Source organism: Gavialis gangeticus, unplaced genomic scaffold, assembly GCF_001723915.1.
Source record: "Gavialis gangeticus isolate Ggan-Ray unplaced genomic scaffold, GavGan_comp1, whole genome shotgun sequence".
Taxonomy (NCBI): domain Eukaryota; kingdom Metazoa; phylum Chordata; order Crocodylia; family Gavialidae; genus Gavialis; species Gavialis gangeticus.
This window is the reverse complement of record NW_017729022.1, coordinates 61,984,878-61,998,103: the sequence shown is the minus strand read 5'-3', so window position 1 is coordinate 61,998,103 and position 13,226 is coordinate 61,984,878. Positions and strand designations below refer to the sequence as shown.

The 13,226-nt window shown below is 43.2% G+C and overlaps 1 protein-coding gene and 1 long non-coding RNA gene across 2 annotated transcripts in view; one reads left to right on the top strand and one right to left on the bottom strand.

Annotated features, from left to right (window-relative positions):
* Positions 1-1,280: 1,280 nt before the first annotated feature.
* On the bottom strand, positions 1,281-5,233 carry RPS19BP1 (ribosomal protein S19 binding protein 1). Its single transcript, XM_019515158.1, has 4 exons — positions 5,154-5,233; positions 4,917-5,063; positions 4,084-4,181; positions 1,281-2,060 (listed from the first exon to the last, which is right to left on the bottom strand). Exons 1-4 carry the CDS (start codon positions 5,209-5,211, stop codon positions 1,929-1,931), a joined length of 435 nt encoding a protein of 144 aa, XP_019370703.1. The 5' UTR covers positions 5,212-5,233; the 3' UTR covers positions 1,281-1,928.
* Positions 5,234-7,749: 2,516 nt separating this feature from the next.
* LOC109295981 overlaps positions 7,750-13,226 on the top strand; it is an 84,339-nt gene continuing 78,862 nt past the window's right edge. Inside the window, exon 1 of the long non-coding RNA XR_002096873.1 lies at positions 7,750-7,865. This is a non-coding gene — a long non-coding RNA (uncharacterized LOC109295981). The remainder of the gene's footprint in view (positions 7,866-13,226) is intronic.

Below are 13,226 nucleotides of genomic sequence, written 5' to 3'. Positions count from 1 at the left end.
TTGGGTGTGGGACACAGCAGACTGGGGTGGGGACAAGCACCACAGTGGTAGATAGGGCAGAGAACAGAAAGCGGAGCATGGGACAGGAAGCAATACAGCAGTTTGGGCAGGGAGCAGAAAGCTCAGCAGCAGACTGGGTAGGGGAAAAAGATCTGGGTGGTGCTCAGGGAGGGTATGGGGCTAAGAATGTGACTCATTCTCCCTATTTTCAGAACACAGCTCCTATTGGCTAAGGTAAGGGATACAAGCTGTGATAAGAGTTACCATTTCACCAGAAACACACTTAGGTTGGTTATAGGAATGTGTCTGAAGCAGCAACACCCCCACCAGCTGGCCAAATTGTTTGTTGCAACATCTATAAAATGTAATATTGATTTGTTTGGCAGGAGATTTTCTCCCTTCACCCAGGCTTAGTTTATGACAGTTTTTCTGGTACAACGCTAGTCATATAAGTGAAAGCGAGGCACTTAAGCTCAGAGCTCCTCTCAGGTGTCAGAACCTTGCAGTATACTGGCAGAGTTACTTCACCTTTCGTGAGCAGAGTAAGGCTTCTGCTACCCCTTCTCTTTTCCATTTGGCAGCTGGTGCCCTCCCAGAATGCACTTTGTACTCTAGTGGCACAGCTGCCTGAGTATAACAACAGAACCAATGGGAGTGAAGGTGTGATCTAGCAGACTGGTGGCGCCACCATGTTCTGGCAGGGCAGGCCTGGTATCTCCAGGTGAGGTGACAGATATCTACTCCTTCCAGTTTCATAACAAGACAGCTGAGGCCTATCATGAGCCCTTCTATGTAGCAACAATATCCTTATGTGGTTGGTCTCCTTGATGTACCCCAGTTCAGCTGTATGCTATGTGAATGAGGCTTTAACACAAGCTGTGGGAGGAGTGACTATGAAGAGTCCCATAGAGAAGAGAGAGAGGAATTATTTCAATTCTGTTCTTAACACTCCATGGAGAGCCAGGTATCACAGTAAAAAGAAAGAAAAATGTACATGATAACAGGGATCACAGAAAGGACCTTCATAGGTGTTGTTTGGGGGGGGGGGGCACATGCCCCTCAAGATTGGTCACCGGCTTCTGCAGGCAACTGCTGCTTGTTGCTACTTGTGGGCGGTCCCTGCTCACCACCCTCCACCCTGCCCAACACCGCTGCTGACATCTGCAGGCAGTACCTGCTTGCTGCTGACTACAAATGAGCATGTCCCCTACCCTGTCTCAGGAGACACCAGTTGTTCATGAGGACCTTCATCAAACTCTAAAACAGCCTGAAGAAAATTATTCTTGGACTGACCAGTTTAATCTGTCATTATTACCACTCCACCACAAAAGCAAGGAAGGCCATTAACTGCTAGTGTTGTTACAGCACTAACCAAGTGCTGTAAAAATACACAGCATCTTGCAATGATGGAGATGACACTCTAAATACACAGAGAGAAACTGTGTCCAAATTTCCTCCTTCCTGGAATATCCTTTCCCTTGTTCTGATGATGACTCCTGATCCAGAGTTCATTTCTGAACTACCTCCTGGGGATCTATCCACTGGGATACAGTAGTTTAAGTTGTCCTCAGCTAATGAGTGGAACCACACAGAAGAGATTTTACATCTAGCTTGAATGAAGAATCTGCCATGTTCCTCCAGAAGAACGTAAGTACAGGCTTGAAGTGGGTAACAAGAAACATAATGGACTTTAAAGGCAAGATGATTCGCAGGGCTGCTGTCTCAACTCTACAGCATCATACCCCACACTATACAAATAAAGTCTCTGCAGGGATACAAGAGCTCCCAAGCTGATGTGCCATCTAAATGTTTGCAAATAAAAGGCATTCTGTTTGCTTCCCACCTCAGGCAACAGGACAGGATCAGTTCTATGCTCCAAGTACTCAGTTTTGGAGAAGCTGAAATGGCAAGAGTTCTTCTCACGCTGCTTAAGCCTTCCCAAAGTATTCCTTCTCAAATTTCTGGAAGTCTTCTTCAGTGAAGACTGTGCTTTCAGACTTCTTCTTTGGCTTCTCTGGAGGACGGTCTTTAGATTTCCTGCCTTGATTGTGGGTGAGAACCTTCAAAGGACAGAAAGAGACAGGCCATTATACCCCAATAATAATCCTCATGATTAATTCAGCCCCAGATCCAGTCTAAACTGCCAGCGACTCTCTACATGACCTGCACTACCCATGGGTATTTCAGTCCTGAGAATGCTTGCTGAGTAGAGAACTATGGGGGAAAAGTGTCTTTACTAGAGCTACTGAAAGCCAGACTCCACTTGGTTTTTAGAATTAAATGTCAAAGCTAGCCTCAGTTAGTGTTTTGCTGCTGAAAAAGCCTGGTAAAGAAACTGACTGCCAGGACTGAAAGCTTACAGACTTCTCATAAATAATCCATATAATTAAGTTTCCTTTTCAGCTTCCCAGGTCTCTGGGTTGTTTTGGTGTTCCTGAAACCCAGGCAACATCAGGCCATCTCTTTGTAGGGAAACCGTAGAATAAGTCCACGATGGATGGAAAGCTGTGCCCAGGTTGCTAAGAATGCCCACTTGGTCACTGGCCTACTGCATGCAACAGATATGTTTTTCACTAAAACAAAATACATGGCCTCTATCTGCAGGGTAGAGTGGACACAAGTAGTTGAATGGAGGAAGCTTAGGATAGAGAAAGGAAGTTCTGTTTTAATCTTGGCTCAAACCCTAATGCCCTTTGCAGCTCTGATAATCACAGCCTCCTCTTTAGTGCTTACAAAGCAAAGCAAGTTTTCTCCCTCTTGTGCGTGTTTTCTGGAGGTGACAGGAAAAAGTAGTTTCAAGCTTGCAAGAAATTCCATTTGTTGGAACCAAATCAAACAAAAACCTTCCTAAATTGCCTATGAGCCAAAAACTCCCCAGACCCATAGCTCTTTAGTGATGCTGGTGGTCTTGTCAGTTTCACAGCTGCTGTTAGTTTCAATTCAAGTCCATTTTCACTAAAATGGGTTGATGCCAAACTGTTTTGATTGAAATATTTTGAACTCAACTAATTAGTATTTTCTGATGAAAATTAAGTGTCATCATGAAGTTTCCAAGCCAGCTCTAGTCTGTACTTGGCAACAAGACAAAGAAAACTTATTGAGGGGGGAAGGAATGGGGGAGAGGGGGAAGCCTATGCACCACAAGAAAGGTATAGCACCTTGAATTATTAAACTTTCCCCCCAAAATATCCAGAGAAATACTCTCCAATTCTACTGAAGAGATGTGATGGCCTAAAGACAATGAAAAACAGGTTTGGACAAAGGGGAGGGGGACCATGGAGTATGAGAAATAAGTGTGTTAGAGGGGGAAGGACGGGATGGGGGTTACTGAAGAGGGGAGTTGGCTGCATACTTGAGAAAGCAGAAAGAAAACAGGCAAGAAGCTGTAATAAGATAAATAAGATGTGAAACAACAACGAACAACCAGAACTACACAATAAAGACAACTTTTGAGTTCTCCAATTTTTATATATTTTATTATAATATCTTTGTGAAGATTACTTTGCAGGAAAGTGTGGAGATGATTTTTTTCTGCATATACTACATTGGTATTGTTAGTTATTAAGCGACTCTAGAGTGAGTGAAGGAGGAGAGGACAGACAATGAGAATGCGCACAATGCTGACAGAGGGAAGCCTTGTACTTCTGTGTATGATATTGTTTTGTATGAATTTTTGCAGCTACACAAGCTATGCACTAACCACTCACGCTTCACAAAGATACCATCAAGATAACAAAATCTATCTTGTCCTGTCCAGTTAAGTTTTATTCAGGCCTCTCCCCCTAAAAATCACATGCACCCCATTTTTTCCCAGAATCCTACAGGAGGCTTTGTGGAAGGTTGTGTGATCACTACTGGCCATTTTAGGAACCAGAGAGAAGATATTTAAGCTATTTCACAGTTCCCCCCCAAAATTCTACAATGAAGACAAGCTAGAATCCAGTAATTTTTTTCACGTCCTGTTCTTCAGAAGAACATCAGTCTCCAAAGTGAAGCAACTGTATGGGGGAGGGGAGGGGGGGCAGCACTGTACCCTCTTTGCTTATGACCTTTACCAAAAAAACACTCCCAAAACACCCTTGCCTGCTGTGTGATGGTTTTGTTTGCAACAAATCGGGTATTCATCATGTACTGCAAGTTCTTCTTCAAGTGATTCGCAGCCTTGTTCTTCTGATACTCATCTAGAACATGATAGAGAACAGCACAGCATCTGTACATATATACTGTACGACAGAGGGTGCAGTATTAGGGGTGTAGGACACAGGATGTTACCAAGTGGAATGTGATGTGGTACTACTACTTGAAGGGGTAAAGCTTCTTGCTTGGGAAGTCTGGAGTACTGCATTCAGTTTTGGGGCCCCCTACTACAGAAAGGATGTGGACAAATTGGAGGGAGTCCAACAGAGGGCAAGAAAAATGGCTGGGGCACATGACTTATGAGGAGAGGCTGAGGGAACTGGGCTTATTTAGTTTAGAGAAGAGAAGACAGAAGGGAATTAATAGCAGCCTTCAACTACCTGAAGCAGGGTTCAAGAGTGGATGGAACTACACTGTTCTCAGTGGTAGCAGATGACAGAACAAGGCACAATGGTCTCAAGTTGCAGCAAGGGAAGCTTACATTAGATATCAGGAAGAACTTTCTCATGAGGAAGATAGGAAAACACTGGAACATGTTACCCAGAGAGGTTGTGGAAGCTCCAGCCTCAGGTTTTTAAAACCTGACTAGATAAAGCCTTGGCTGGGATGATCTAGTTGGGGATGGTCCTGCTCTAAGCAGGGGGCTGGAGTGGATGACCTCCTGAGGTCCCTTCCTACCCTAATTTTCTATAATTCTAATGGGGCGGGGCGAGTCCAGACCAGCTGGAGCCTGTCCCAGGGCTGGATCCTGAGGGGAGGTTTAAGGACGAGAGCGTCACCTATTGCCGACTTGGTCACTCTGCCTTTGACTGTGGCGTTGCCCCCGTCGAGTCCCCGAACCATCTCCCTCCTCCGCGGCGCTTTCCCCGACCGCTTCGGGCGGCCGCCGAGCCCGGCCCGGCGTCCAGGAGGAGCCGCCCCGCGCCCTAGAGCCCGGAGAACAGAACTGTTGAGACAGGCGGGCGGGCAGGGGATGTCCGCCCTCCCCCCGCCACAGCCCCACTCCGGCCCGGTACCCGCTGCAGCCGTCCCCTCCAGCAGCTCCAGCCCCTTGCGCAGCAGAGCCGCAGACATTCTCCCCGTTTCACCCACGTGGACCCCACTTCCGGGTGCCAAGTTCCGGTTTCCGCTCCAGTACTGCCACACTTCCGGTATGCCGATCTCCAGTGTTCTGCCACACTTCCGAGACCGAGGCTGGTGGAAAGCCCAGTGCCTTTCGCCCCTTCGCGCATGCGCGAGAGAAACTGCGGGCTGGGACCCTGGAGCTGGCTGCCCGGGGGGGCGGAGGCTCGATGCAGTCGGGGTTTAGTTGTTATTTGAGAGCAGTTGTTTGACTTCAGCTAGTACTGGTAGTGACAGGGGGAGGGGGAAGGTTTAGCTTCCCCCTCATGAACATCCCCATAGAAATACTGAAGAAATAATTGTTAAAAGCTCCCAGTGCTTTTCATGGTCCTGTCACTCAGTAGTGACTGGGAACAGGGGCTCCCTCCTTGCCAAGCACACACTCGATTAAATTACATCCATTTCCTGGCAGTCCCCCAGCTCCAGCTTCTGGAGATGCGACCTCCGTGCCTGCCATTTACTACTAGACTCCACTGATTCTTACAGGACAGCATCCACTGGCTCCTTCAATACATTCAGGGGACAGTGGGCACTGATGGTGTTTTCTGCTTGTTATTTTCCCTTGGGACCAGAGTGATTAACCTATAACCTCCATGCCCGTTTCTGATTTTTCATTCTTTGTCTAGCAGCCTCCTCCTAACTGTTAAGCGAAGCTTGTAGTTTCTAGGTGGGTGTAGGCCCACTGTGCCTGAATAACAAAGAGACCTGTCTTTTTGGATATTTCCCATGGATCTCTATCAGATGGCTCAATAGTGCAAATTTTCTTGGGCAAAGTCTTTTCTACCCTTGCTCATACTTGTTCAAAGGTTGGGAAGTGGTATCTGTGCGCTAGTTATTTAACGTGCCACCATTCTGTGCGATTCCCCATCCGTAATCCATGATTGCCATTTATGGATTGCCTTGGAGAAACAGGTTATTTGGGGTGCAGTACAAGGTGCTTCCTCATTCACCGACTTTCCTTTCCTCTCTCCAATTCCCAGGGCTGAGCGAGTTGGCTCTATATTCCTACTTGAGTTCGGATCAACGCTGCTAACTCCTCTCTATAATTCGAGCCACCCCACCAGAGTAAAGTTTAATGAGCTCTCAGGGAGCCCAGGTGCTGAAAAGAAAGCACAGCAGTTTCATTAACTGCATGAGCTCTGCTTCAGCTGAGTCTGCTTAGGCTTTTAGAACTACAGTGAACTGGTTAATGAGGCACTGAGCGAACTCCTTGCTCTGGGCTTATTACTTGATGCACTGAATTCCTGCCAGAGTCCTATTGATTTGTACACAAAACATTCTAACTAATTCCTCATCTGTTAAAGTGTAATTAGTCATTTCCAACGTACACAGGTACTACATCACAATGGCATTTGCTCCTCATAATTAGTAGGCTTAAAAAGTACTGCCCTCCATAGCACCTGTCAAGCTAGTTGATGCTCACAGAAACACTGGTTACTTAGCAGCTTTTCTTGGCTTATCAATCACTCCATTTTGCAAGATTATCATCTTTTTTTGGTGATGAGTGCAAAGCAAAAATCTTAGACTGGTTATTTTAGGCCAGGATAGTCCCATCATTTTTATGAAGTGAGCACAGAATGTTTATAGTAAGAAGCTGTACATCAAGCATTTATCTTGATCATCATGTGATTTTCATAGAGTGAGTCAGGGTGCATACCATTTGCACACTGAGTTTTCTTAAATTTATCTCTTCTTCATTATAAATGCCAAAATTTTACCTTTACTGTGTCTTGATATAACATGCAAAAATATACCTTATGAATAGTTGAACATATCTAACTACTGATAATTTAGCACTTGAGGGCAGTCAGCCATCATTACCAGTCTCTTGGACTTTTTTTTTCTTGCTAGTAAATTAACCAGATTTTACTGTATTTGCTACACTGATATCCTGAAAGGTTTAACACCAGTATTAACATAATTGGGTCCTTGTTAGTAATGTGATATATTTCCCCTGCTTTAACTGCAGTATTTCAACTCCTAGAACAATCCTGAGATAATCTATCAGCCTAGTCAACAGAGTTCATAACACCTTCTACTGTTACACAGTAATTTATGTCCATCCTGTTACTGAACTGGCATATGGCAGCTTGACCACTTACTTATGCACCCCTTTACTTTGACATGACTTCTGCTCATGAGTGCTTGGACTTGGCTATTGTGGCAATGCTGGTGTATGCAATGATTGTGCATTGATGACTTTGGTAACTATGGCATCTGTCATGTAGCTGCTGTCTGTCACTGATACAGATTTTCTCATTACTTTTGATAAGAAATGAGAATCTTTTTTTTCTTTTTTCCCCAGTGCCAAACACAATCAATTTTTTAGCAACCCCCTTAGAGATTTATTAATCATTTGCTGACTTGAAGTGAATTCTGCTAGTTTACCATCCTCTTAAATCACTGTAGATCTACTCTCCATTCATAGATTTTTAAAGCTGAAGGGACCATAAGATCCAACCTTCTTTTATTACACATGCCATAAGACTTTACTGAGCAGACCCTGAAACAAGTGATTTGAACATGATTAAAGCCTGTCTTACAGAAAGGCGCCCAGTCTTGATCTGAGGATGCCAAGAGATGGAGAATTGTTTTTTCCCTTGATAGTAAGTCCCAGCAATTAATTACCTTCAATATAAAAAAGTGCATTTTGTTTCATTGTGGAATATGTATTTCAACTGTTCTTTTGTTTTACCTGAATCACTTTTGAATCATTAAGCAGATAGCTTCTACTGGGAAGATTTCTGTTTGTTAAAGTTTGTTATTAGGAGTCTCAGTCTTGCCTGGAAAACCTGTTTAGTATTTCACTGTGTTCTTTTAAGGCCCCAGTTCAAATTAAAATATCCTCCAATAGAACTTCAACACCTTGTAATCCCTCCTAAATCCATGCAATCACTCTTGGAAATGCTTTGGGGACAGAATAAATACCAAATGGTACTCATTTAAATGTATAACATCCAAATCAATCACTATCTTTAAGCTTGACTCATCTAACTTTACTGGCAGAAAATGCTGGTCCTGCATCTCAGACTGAGAATATTTTTGCTTCTGAGAGCTTAGCTGTCCTTCAGCAGCTTTCATTCATTTTTCATAGCTTTATTTAAATCATATGGGTCAATAGAAAGCCATATGTTGGCTTTTCAATGACAGCCATAGAACTAAATACCCTATAGGTGGTTCTAACTTTTCAATATCTCCCAGTGTCTCCATATTATACTGAGTTCATTTTCTGCTTTTTTCTTATGGCACCAGAAAATAGAAATTTTCCTGGGTGGCTAGATTGCCAAAGTTTCTGATTTTTAACTTCTAAGTCTTGTAAGGCATTTGAGAACTCTCTTACTTTGCTGTCTTGGCTTTTCACAGCAAACTTTTTTTTTTTTGAGTAACTGCCATGACTGATCAGGTTTTTAATCTTATAAGCAGATGTGAATGTTGTTAACTCCTTTGATTTTATCATGAGTTTTGCCATATTCAGAGTGTTTCCTAAAGCATGAGCTTCTAGAATCAAATGATTACATGAGAATTTTAAAGCTAAAAAAGGCATTTTTATGCTTTAATTTCTGTGGATAAAAGCTGGGAAATGTAAACTGAGCATAGAATCCAAAGCCAAAGAAAAAGAATCCTAAATGTAGTAATGTTTTTTATTTGTTTTTAAATATTTTGGTTGGATTTTTTGTTGTTGGTTTTTTTTTTTTAAGCAAATGTTATGCTTTCTTGTCTCATGCTTTTTGAACACTGAACTTGTCTGTACTGGGGTGTATGTTTTCTATTTGGAAAGTTAGACTGATTTTTAAATCAAATTGTAATACTGTAGCATAGTTACTTACCCTTTCACTATTGCACTTTACATGTGGCATTTGAAAAAATGTTTCTTTCAATAGCTGTACTATTTCATTAGTTACTACATTATGTACTTGCATTGGAATCACATTTCAATATGAGCCATACCCTATTTTGCTGTTATTAATGTTTAGCTGTATTTGCCAACCTGAAGTGGTTTGTGTTGCAGTCACTGTACTTGCAAAGGGATATGGATCACTGACTTGCTGTTTTCCAAGTATATAGACACTTCTGGCCTTTAACTGGGTGACATGTGTTTAAATTTTTTTTCCTCCTAAATTTGCTGAATGGCCCACTACATTTGAACAAATGCTGAACCATGCTCTGGTTTGGGCTCTTGAACACATCAAGTGCAAAGATATTTCTGTCTGTCAGAAAGCCTCTTAATCTGATTTTGACTACAATTTTGCTTCCCTTCAATATCCACATAGACTAAGAGCTACTGGTTCTGTACCAGAGTACTGAGACTCTGCATCTGCATGTCACTAATTTTATAGCTTCAGCAAATGTCTAGGATTCAGGTTAATAGTCAATTTGCATTAGGTCCTGTACATACACTTACAGAATTAGGATAGTTATTTATTGTCCCTGTCAGTATAGAAAAGGCAGAATTATTATCCTGGTTTTATAGATGGGCTAGAGGGGCACAAAGATTGGGCAGCCCCTTATTGGCAGAGCTGTAACAGAAGTGTATGATGAAGCAGGGAAATCTATGGAGTTCCAGTGCAGTACTCAATTATGAGGCTGCCCTTCCCCTCCAAATAAGGCAGAAATAAAGAATACAGAGAAGACCTCTTGAGAGAGGCAAGCACTTTGTTAGTACTAACCCAGGAGCAATGCAGGGGCAAGGGTTTTGCTAGGTCTTATTATTATTACATTTTTCTTGCCTATTACATGATTTGGGCTGGGGAGGGAACTAATAATAATTTTGTTGGATACTCCAGCCTTCTGGCTAATTTCAACCCTGATTGGGCAGTAGTGGAGGAAGCCCTCTGAGTAGCTGCTTGTCCCAGTGCCAGCCTGCCAGGGGTATAACAACCAGTTAGCTGTTCAGGAGGTAGGGATCCCCTCAGTAGCTCCACACCATTTTCCCTGGGAGAGGAGAGAGAAGGGAAGGGAAGGGGAGGGGAGAGAGAGCAGGAAGAACCCAGCAGTTTAAGGTGACTCCACTTCCCCTTTGTATGATCAACTGGGATTTCTTTGTCTTCTCCCCTCTTTCTGTGACTAAGGAGAGAAAGGTATCCCTGTGAAAGCTGCTTCCCAGCCTTGAAAGGTGTGTGTGTGAAGAACCCAGGAAAGCAGAGTGGGGGAAAGTGGGTAGGACTGCTGGGAGCTACATGATCACTAGACAGATGCTAGGACTAGGGAAGAGACAGACTTACTGTGGAGGGCAGAAACCATGCAGGAACTCGGGGGACATAATTGACTTTGGACAAATGTTAGTTGTATGGATGGACAGATGTCTCTCTCAGACAGATTGGGGATGGACAGCAGATGTCAAGAATAAAGACACCACAAAACACATAATCTTTGTATAAAAGAACCTTGTGTTTTTTGAGCCAATCTCCTGATTTCTTTCTTTCTTTCTTTCTTTATTTGCAGGGGGGGGGTCTAACTCCTGAATTTCAGTTCTTTGGGTTTAGTACTTCTTGAGTCAGCATTGCCTGCCTAGTGTATTGAGGCCTCTAGACCTCGCTCTTGAAATGCCATCACTCATCACCATCAGAAACACTTCCTAATGCTTAATTTCATTTTAGTGGTAACCCAGGCAGATTATCTGAATCTCCAGGCTTGCTGAGAGGATTATTTTGCCTCATAGTCAGCTGGCTTTCTATTAACACACTGAAAGCCTTTATTTTCTTTAGATAAATTTCTGCATCCAATGAAGTCAAGGGGAGTTTGCCATTAGTCTCACTGAGATCAAGAGCTAACCCTTTAACTTCATACCTTGCCCTTTTTCTTCCCTTTGGATTTTAGACTGCCTTTTCTTTTTTTTTTTCTTCTACATATCTTCAGGCTTCTCCTCTTCCTCTCCTTTTTTGACCTTAAGCAAATCTGTCTGGCCCTAGACTTGTCCCTTTTCCTTGCTTTTACCTTGGGCTTTTGACTGAACCACCTTCTTTTTTTATTTTGCTTGACTCTCTTTCCCTGAATTTCCATTTTCTCTTGTTCAAGATTTTGTACAATCCTTTCACACTCTGAGAGCATCACCTCAGAAAATGTTCCAGTGCTGAAAACACACTGAATAGGTATTAATTAAAACAAGGGATTTTCAAACAAGGCACTGACTATAATGTGGTGTAACTTAATGACAGAGCTACTTTTGTAAGGATTTGACAAAAGCCTGTTATGGCCGTTAGCTTGGGGAGTGTTTTGGCTTCTAATAATAGAATTAGAGTCTGATGAACCCCAGGGAATATGGGCTTTATCCATATGCAAAAGGAAGAAAATGATTCCCTATTGCAAATGCATGGGTGGAAAGCCCCATGTTACAGAGGAGCATTGTTAAGTCTGGTTGTACTCTGCATGTGTTCTTGTTAAGTTTTGTAATGTCTGTACATTTATTGTTCAAAGCCATGATAAAGAGGTGAAAGGTACTGCATTCAGTTCTCAACCCTGTCTAACCATTTGGGTGATCTGTAGGCCTGGCCTCTTGGAAGCCTTACAAGAATTCTCAAGACCGTAACTTCAAGCTGAGATAACTGGTTTTCTCTTACCACCAGAGGCTGCTGTAGAGAATGGGGTGGGAGGCAGGTGGGGGCTTGTCCCTTCTCTTGTTGCCCCCAGGGCATTTCTCCATGCTATGGTTCCTATGTCTCAGTGCAGAGCACAGCTGGTGCAGACAGCGAGCAGCCAGCTGATGCTCTGCTCAGCAGTGCCACTAGTGACTATCCCATTGTCCCCTTGATTCTAGGTGGTGACAGGGGGTGGTGGATCATGTTTGCCACTGCCCAGCTTAAGCTTGGGAGAGAGGCAGGGGCAGATCCAGGGTGGGGGGCACTGGTACACTTGCACCCCTGCTTTGATTTCTGCTCCACCCAAAGCTGAAAACTGCACTTCCTGGCAGTGGCAGCAGCATTTCCAGTCAGGCAGTGCTGAGAGAGTCACTTGCCTTCATGGCACATTACAATCTACTCATCCCTTCAAAACCCTTCATTCCACAGGTGCAAATGGTCCTCTCTTCTTTTTAATGGTCTTGATGTCCACCAGTCAAGCTAGCCTTTGTTCTGCCATTCTGTTGTCTGTTAGTTGTTCGTGGTAAGGAAGCTCCTATTTCACAGCCCTGCAGATTGCTTTTACCAGTTAAGTTATAGTTGTTTTTGCTTCAATCTTAAATTGAATAATACAGCTTTAGGCCCCTAGCAGATAAGTAAAGCTTCTAGTTTCTTTTTAACTGGAGAAAAAAATATGTTGTGTTATATATAATGATGAACTTCTAGGGCTACAGGAGTGTTGGTTGCAGCTAAGTTGGTCTAAGGACATAGACAAGGTTCTTTGGGTAAATCTGGTATCTTTTATTAGACCAACTTATATAGTTGGAAAAAAAAATTAGCAAACTTTTGGGTTTAAAAAACCCTTCGTCAGACTGATGGAAGCTGCTGCTGTTGCTGTGTGGTCTTCCTGGGTGGAATGAATAGTAAGGAAGTCGAAGACTGGGCCGGTATACATGCAAGACAGGCAGTCAGTGAAGATGTAAATTGAGGAGTCAGTGGGTGAGAGACAGGCTGGGTGGGGAGAAAAGAAAAGGGGGATGAATGTAGCGGTTGACTAGTGAAGAGAGGTACCTGGGGAGTCAGATGTCATGCAGGTTATAATGCGTCATAAATCCAATGTCTCCATTTAGTCCATGATTTTTTGTATCCAGGAGGTTGATTAAGTGAAGTTCATCAGCTCGTTTCTGGGAAGTGTTTTGCAAGTGAGTTGTTGGTTGTAGCTGTGTTGGTCTAAGGACACAGGCAGACAAGATGTTTTGAGCAGATGCCATATCTTTTATTAGATATTTCTACCCATTTACATTCTCACTGGCATCCTGTCACACTTTTAGCTTCTCTCTTTCCGTGGAGTCTCAGAGCAGCAGAGACTCCCTATGCACAAGAAGGATGATTGCACCTGAAAGCTTGCTAAGA

What these genes read in the sequence shown, in the direction of transcription:
- RPS19BP1 (XM_019515158.1), bottom strand. Translation starts at nt 5,211, where the DNA reads ATGTCTGCGGCTCTGCTGCGCAAGGGGCTGGAGCTGCTGGAGGGGACG. An exon ending in AGTGACCAAGTCGGCAATAG is followed by an intron (nt 4,182 to 4,916) that starts GTGACGCTCTCG and finishes ATCATGTTCTAG; the next exon opens with ATGAGTATCAGAAGAACAAG. An exon ending in ACAAAACCATCACACAGCAG is followed by an intron (nt 2,061 to 4,083) that starts GCAAGGGTGTTT and finishes TGTCCTTTGAAG; the next exon opens with GTTCTCACCCACAATCAAGG.